We start from the raw sequence: 8,169 nt of genomic DNA, 5'->3' as shown, positions 1-8,169 counted from the left end.
CACATAGTGGTGCTATTCTTATTTCGCTCACTGTATTGCTACTGCAACTTTGAAAGAAGTAAGGTTAATATCGTCGGAAGACTGCTATTGGTGGCTATGGATAAAAATGTAGCTGAAAACAACTGGACAAAACAGTAAACCTTCAGGACTTTGTTATAAAATGGGAGCTTTGTTAGATATTTCTTTCTTTGCTAGACATTTCTTTCAACAGAGTTTAGCAGAACAGGCATTTCTTTCGACACAGCTTAGCAGAACACAAGCACGATTGTGAATCATTGAAATTTAAACATTTCATATATGTTACCTTTCATAATCAATGGCCTAGTCTTAGTCAACAACATAGTTTGGAGTTTATAAGGTTATAGATTTGATGTACACGAAGGTGGAGTAAGCCGGAATTTGAACTAAAAATGCCTCGCGTGGCTTAGGTAAAGATAAATTTAGCTTTGAAAATGGAAAACATCGCAATGTATGTATGCACTTTTTAATTTTCAGGAATGACTTCGAACTAATTGGTTTCCTAGACTTTGAGTTTTAAGCTCTCCGGATTAACGTTTTAAGAATGAAAGTTTATGCTATCAATGTTTCTGTAAACTGTATTTTTTCATAATAATTAGACACCGATTTCCAATATCACGCGATTTTTACTCAACAAAAGGAAATTGACAAAAACATACTCACTTGCCACCGTTATTTTTGTTGTTGCAGAATGATGATCTTTATATGTGTAACTGTCAAATCAACTTTGAGTATGATAGTCTTGTCTCAAATAGTCCAAACTTCAACGCATTTGAAAGCTTACTAGGGATAAAGTTTAGATATTGAAATGATTAATAGATTTCTGTTCGATCTTTCGCGGCCTACTGATAAGTTTTGAGCACCGGTATCGCTCATATCATGGACTGCTATGATAAACTCTTTATTTTTAAACGCGTTCAAAGTGCTATAGGGTATAGTATTGAGAGAATAAGCAGTTCAAGGTTTACTATAGAATATGATAGACATGCGAATTGACGTAAAACTTCGGGCGATTAGGCGCTCTTTGGAATTGTTTACCTGTTGCTAGTTCATATCAATGTTATTTTTCTCATAAAATTTTTTTTCAATGTCATAATCGTTCATTAATCGCTAGGTATGTTAAATGCACTCAACAGTGAGACTCGGACTGTGCCGAAAACTGATGATTATTAGCCGTTGATATTTCGAAAGTTTTACCAATAACATAAAAATGTTTTTTTTTGTTTACTTCACTGGATAAATCGAACCCAAATTCAGGAAGGTTCTTTGTAAAAAATGCTATATTTTTATGGTTTGGTGATAGGCTATTTTTAGAATACCTGTTTACGATATATTTACGTTTTATTTTGTTCTTGCTGTATGCATTTCTTTTTTTTTAGGAGAAGTAAAACCCGTTCGATCTATACTTTACACTGTCTAGAATAATAACATAACATTCAACCCACAGTGAAAATGTGCCTGCTCTTATTATGAATTCTATTACAAAGAATAAACCAACACGTATGATTCAATGAAAAAGGAAAAAAAACTTTAACATTGAGTATGGAGATCACTGTAAATAGAAAGCGACATTCTAAACAAAAAGTAAACCTTCGAGTATAAATTTAAAGAGAGTTTAAAGATTGAAAATATATTTGAATAAAATCAGACTATGCTGGTTGTTTTTTTTTTCATCAAGAATAACGTTTCTATTTTTTTTTTTGTATCTTGAGTACTAATCACTTTTAATAATAAACTCATTTCACTGTGTTTTTTTGTTATGATGTTATTTTTGCGTCCTCATCCCTGTTAATCGTTCAGGTTGGTCTTAAAACGATACGAGTATAAACAACATCTTGAATATAAGAAAAATAGCTATTTCACTACTTTGCTAACATCGATTCAAGTCAATGAAGGTCAACATCACCAACAAAATGGTGCGCTACGGTTACACACGGCTTACAATTTCATACTCCCAAACTATTCTGATTAGGCTACTTTGAGTTTTTCTTTGAGTTTCCAACGACAACAGCTCAAGAATCAGATATAAAATGGAAAGTTATCTGTAAATATATATAATAACATCGTACAAAAATATTTCGATACCGTCCTTTCTCGTGTTTTGGCTTTGAAAGGATTTGCAAACTGTTCCAGTGTTCGACGACATCATTTGCTTAACTATTGGGTGCCACGGCAAATTGAGTCATGGTTTGCTTTGCTTTTGTGTATGTTTGTATTTGTATGTTTGTTTATCATTCAGTTTTTAGATTTCGGTTTTAGGTAAGTCGTTTTAGTTTTCCAGAGTTCCCGATTTTCTCTCTCTCGTTTGAAGGCTGCTAAGTGACACGACATGACGCGAACTAGGGCAAAACGGGAGGGCGGGCAACAGTCGAAGGGGACGAATTCCTAGACAGCTTCCATTTCTCCCTCGCTCAAAATCATCGAGTGAATGTCCATGGCCGAGCGAGTTTTCCGCGGCGGCTGAGGAGGTGAAACCACGTGCGGCCCCACGAAGACGGAATTCTGCCTGGGACGAATGTAACCGGGGTAGCCTGAAAGTGCACAATCAGAACAAAAACATGACTGCTACTACTAGTTGGGGTTTCGGGTACGATTGAATGGTGCAATTATGCAAAATAAGCTTAATTTGTTGGATGTTTCTTTTGGGAACGATTCTACTGCAGAGTGCATCGGAAAATTTGATACCATAGATTTCACATTGTGTAACTTTGTTTACATGGTCGTTTGGTGTATTAAGTGAATGTTTACCATGTTGTTAGTTGCATGTTGTATTCAATCAATCCATTGAAAAATCAAATGAACGTACTAGCACATATTTTGCGAACAAATAAATAATCGTCGTGAATTGTAGATAGTTGCTGTGAACTACCCGATTCCTCTTATTCAATTTTTAGGTCATTTCTTATCACAATGTTGATTGTTCTTTAAATTTCTTGGAGGACATTAACCAAAAATCATGAATTTGAGATCCCAGATGTGATGTATTACTGATTTTATCATTTAGTCATGCAAAAAAAATTTCATTGACAGAGGTGCATATCGATAAGCAACTTACCACCAGAGCAAACAGACGTCATGGTTGACTGTAGCCCCAAGGACATTTTTGATAAGGATGTTCTCTGAAATGAAATGAAACACAAAAAAATAATCGGAATTAAAAAGAATAACTCCATTGCAAAAACTGCTTTATAAAAAATGATAATTTTAAAAATCGGTTTATGTTGTGTCTTCATTTTGTCATCATCTTTAACTTGATGCAATTTTTTCATAGTCAATTGTAAAATTTCCGGATTCTGGATTCAAGGCGGAGATTCGGCGATAGCTGAATATTTGAGGAACAGTGATAACACTATCAAATTGTCGAATTTGAACGGACGACCTACATCTCTATTGTTAAGCCCATGCCCAAGTTGATGATTTTGGCCTTGTGACGAATCAATGCAACTTGACTACTACCATTTGATGTCCAAGCCGACATTCAAAAATGTTCTGGACTGGGTCTCAGGCCCGTAGTTTTTTGCAAGAATGTCAACGGCATGATGAGCGTAATTTTAAAATAAAGAAAGTTATCAAGTGACAAATTACTATCAAAATTGGAGCTGACGGGGGTGGTGTTTTTTTTTCAAATTGTGATATCTATTTGGTCAAATCAAACACTTCAATCCGAGAAGAATTGATTTTCAAAAAAAAAAAAAAAAACAGGAGTCAAAATGATGTTTGTTTTGGCTCTTCTTATCCTCAATGATTTTGAAACATATGACAGCATTAAACAAGTATGGTGTGAATTTTTAGAATTGAACGACTTGGAGCTAGTATTTTCGGAAATTTGAAGATAATTGCTTCGGAGGCAGCGAATGATATCTAGTTAGCCTAGACTTTGAGTTGCTATGGGAAACAAAGAAAATTTTCATTGGTTAGTTAGCCTTCAGTAAGAATAAACGCATTTTCCTTTGATTGTCCAACACGAGGTTTAATTAATTGACCGAAGTTTAATATAAAATAATCGAGATGATTTTGGGATTAATGGGATATAGCACGAGTTTTCTCTGCCCATACTGCACATAAGCTATGTAAATCAAGTCTCCAAGCAATAAACCGTAATCCGGGGTGAAATTGATCACTTTTCTCAATATTTTTCGATTATTTCTTCTGTAGGGGAATGTGGCATGTTTCATATTTTTAAAACCAGTACTGGACTCCTATGAACGTAAAACATAGTTGCAGAAATTCATTGACCTGTTTTAAATTTGATTTAAAAATCAATTTTGTCTCTGTTCAGAATTTGACGCTTTGGGGTTACATTGACCAGTCTCTATTTTGACGGTTTTAACGAGTTTTCTTGATCACAAAGGATACAAAACACCTGCATAATATTTACAAATGCTTGTTTATCAATTTTACCTTGCTTTTCAACGTTTTCTTTTAAAAATATAATAAAAAAATGAACAATGATGCTGCATACATTTAGGTTCAAAAATTATAACAATTCGGTATCGAATTTTGAATACGGCGAATGCGCCAACTGTAAACAAATCCAGATAATCACATAAATGAGTTAAACTCTTTATTTTACATCCGAAAATATGATCTCCTTTTAATTTTTCTTATTTTAGTGAAGTTAAATTTAATTTTTTAAATAAGGCGAATAGCTTTTTTTTTATGAGTGTGTAATCCCACAGTTCATTCGCCCATTTTCCCTCAAAATTTCGTCGCGAACAAAAGGGCCAATAGTTATTTCGAGATGGAAAAAGGGCATTGAAGTTTTTGAAATTTGTTTTCCAAGGACGAGGAGAAGCACGAATCAGCATTTATAAGATCGTTGAATGTGCTAATGTGTTAATGTGATCATTTGGACCCGCTTTCAAGCCGAAATTTGCTTGAATATTGCTTCTTTAATGAGTGATCTAAAAGGCGAACAGTCATTCTGCAATCCAAAAGGGCGCTCCAATTTGGCGAATGAACAAAATTAGAGCACCAGTCTGTGGTAAAAGGGCCCACAGTTATATATATTAATTTTTTTAAGTAATTAGTACGGAAAAGCTATATTGATCAATCGGGTGATGAAATTAAATCAATTTGAAAGCGTTTTAGTGGCTTATTTAGGAAAATGATTGTACGCAGCTAAATAGAAAATTGTTTTTATTTTCTGAAACTTGGAATGCGTTTTTCTCAAAACAAAGGTCTTGGCGCATTCGCCGTATTCAAAATTCGATACCGAATTGTTAAATAGCATAACCCTAACCGAAATGGGAGCTTTGTGAATGACTATAATGAAAATAAATCACCCGATAGGGACTTCAGAAATTGGTGCAAAACTGGGTGTTCATGTTTTTTCCAAGAAAAATTTCTCATAATTCCAAATTTTAGGATCATTGCGCCATCTATTTTCGTGGTCCGATCCCCCAAATTTAGCACTGAATTTTGTGTTTGGCCTGGGATCTATTTCAGCTTTTCATAAGTCTGCTGATTTAGGCACTCTAGTGTTCATTAAATAACTTTTAATAGATCGCAGGGTTTTGAAATTATCATTTATTTTTCCTTTCCTTGGCAATCAAATATTGGAAAGATTCAGAAACATATTTCAACGCTGTTACGAATAAATATTTTCTAGCATAAATTTTTTAAAAATAATCTGCTTATACATATAAGCCATGCAACTCGCAGACCCCATACACCCAACCTTCGGGTAGTGGTCATATCAACCCTTGCCTGCAATTCCGATTCTCTACCTCCCCGTGGTGCTAGCTCGGGTGCGAGCAACCTTAGCGGAGATCGGGTACCCAACCCCGGTGGATGCTTTGGTCGCATGCAGACTGAGTCAGGAGGCTTCGTACGCGTCTGTTCTCCATGTCAGGGGCGGCGTGCGGAGTGCAACAACGTCCTGGTGGTTTTCGGGACCCGAAACAGCAACATCACGACGGTCCTGCTGCAAGATAGTGGGGTTAGCTGCGGGCCTTGCGAGCCCGTGACTATAAAAAACATAAGCAACGAACAACGAACAACAAATTTCGGATGGAAATCGGGAAAGACCTACGCGACGAAAAGGGACTAGCGATTGGAAACTTGGAACATGGAACTGCCGATCTCTAAGTTTTGTGGGCAGTACCCACGTTATCTCCAACGAATTGAAGAGCCGCAAATTCGACATCGTAGCGCTGCAGGAGGTATGCTGGACAGGCTCCACGGTACGAACGTACCCAGATGGTCGTGCCATCTACCAGAGCTGCGGCAACACACACGAGCTTGGAACAGCTTTTATAGTGATGGGAAAGATGCAAAAGCGCGTGATCGGGTGGTGGCCGATCAACTCACGAATGTGCCGGTTGAGAATCAAGGGCCGGTTCTTCAATACGTGCACGTGCATCAACGTGCACAGCCCTCACCTCGGAAGTACTAGTGACGACAAAGACGAATTTTACGTGCAGCTGGAGCGTGAACCCGACCGTTGCCCAAAACATAATATCAAGATCGTCATCGGGGTTTTTAATGCTCAGGTCGGCCAGGAGGAGGAATTCAAACCGACAATTGGAAGGTTCAGTGCGCACCAGCTGACCAACGAAAACGGCCTCAGACTTATAGATTTCGCCGCCGCCGATGAATACCTGAACGGCGCACATGCTGGAGATCAAGACGGTGGGGGAAGGTACATCGCCGGCGTAGCCAACGACGTAGAGGAGCCTATCCCAACGATGAGTGAAGTTAAGGAAGCCATTCGCCAGCTGAATAGAAACAAGTCGGCTGGGAAGGATGGCATCGCAGTTCATCAAAATGGGCCCAGACAAGTTGGCCGGTTGATAGTCCGGATCTGAGACATAGAACAGCTACTGGAGGAGTGGAAGGAGGGGGTAATTTCCGATTCCGATTCGAACCGCCGTGTGATACAGACGTGTTTTCGCGCAGTTCCTTAAGTTAAAATTATTTATTTTTTCGTCATAGCCGTCTAGTGCTCGAAGTGCCTTCGTCAGTATAATTTTTTTTTTTTTTTTTTCAAAAGTTTATAAAAAAGTGTTATAGAAACATGCCGTGCCATATCGCCACATGTAATATCGTTGATAGCGTCCACCTTTGGACGTGTACTGGACCATGCCACCGAAGGTACCATGCTGCCTGTATTGGAGTGCAGCGAAATTGCGAAGAATCGATTAGGCGGTTCATGCTCCCGGTGTGCCATGACTGCCAACTTTCAATGAACGAGCAGATTGACCATACAAAATTGATGACCCAGCAAACTCAAATATTGGAGCAGCTCAAATTGCAAAATACGGCACATGAGAAGTTGAGCTCTAAGGTTTCAAAATTGTCATATATTGAAACTTTGATTGAGGGTATCGATACACTCTCGAATCAAATAAGTATCCAAAAAATGAACTCTCCTCATTGATAAAAGCGGCCATGCGACCATCTCCGTCAGCAGATAATCTATTTGACACGCTCTCATCGTCTATGAAAGAGCAATACGTGTCAACTTTCGACGGACATAAAAAGAAAATGGCGCAAACCTTCGAAATGCTGGAAGAAATGATCTTAGGCCATCAAAATTGCCTTATGTCCATGGTGGAGGAGCAGCACAAAAATTGCTTCTCCAATTTAGAACAGGAGCTTACTCCTTCGCTCCAGTCCATTGCCTTGGAACTTAATGCACTAAGGGCAGCCGTCCAAAACCCATCGAGTAACGTGGACCTGATTGATGAACTACGGTCGATTCACGACGCTGTTGCAGCAAAACCAGTCACCCCTTTGCTTGAACCAGGAACGTGTTTGGCCGAGGAATTGAATCAACAAAAAATTGTCTCAGGTTGGCGCCTTCTGGGTACCAGAAAAGTATGGAAAGCCGATTGGACGGAGTACGACAATCGACGGTTGCGCCGCATAAAGCAGCAACTAAAAGCCGATAAAGCAAAAAAAAGACGACAACGAAAGGCGCGTAATATTAACAACAATAATATGAACCCCCACATCAATAGCCGTTCTACCCACAACTTGAATTATCCACTACCGCCTGATCGAGAGCTTCTTGCGGCGGCCAAAAATCTTTTTTCGCGCCCGCCAGCCAGCCCCAGTAAACGCAGAAGCAAACGAGGTATCCAATTTATAAGGGGTGAAACTTTAAACCCTCCAAAGGACAACGTTCGAGGAACACCAAGCCCCGTG

At 38.6% G+C, this 8,169-nt stretch overlaps 1 protein-coding gene across 1 annotated transcript in view; it reads right to left on the bottom strand.

The window, feature by feature from the left end:
* Positions 1-248: 248 nt before the first annotated feature.
* The window catches only part of LOC129740219 (uncharacterized), a 79,379-nt gene continuing 71,458 nt past the window's right edge, over positions 249-8,169 (bottom strand). Inside the window, exons 4-5 of the mRNA XM_055731834.1 lie at positions 3,074-3,137; positions 249-2,549 (exon numbers count right to left, since the gene is read on the bottom strand). Coding sequence (XP_055587809.1) covers positions 2,404-2,549; positions 3,074-3,137 — 210 coding nt within the window. The 3' untranslated portion in view covers positions 249-2,403. The remainder of the gene's footprint in view (positions 2,550-3,073; positions 3,138-8,169) is intronic.

Source organism: Uranotaenia lowii, chromosome 1 (assembly GCF_029784155.1).
Source record: "Uranotaenia lowii strain MFRU-FL chromosome 1, ASM2978415v1, whole genome shotgun sequence".
Classification (NCBI taxonomy): Eukaryota; Metazoa; Arthropoda; class Insecta; order Diptera; family Culicidae; genus Uranotaenia; species Uranotaenia lowii.
The sequence above is the reverse complement of the archived record's forward strand: the minus strand, read 5'-3'. Positions and strand labels throughout refer to the sequence as shown.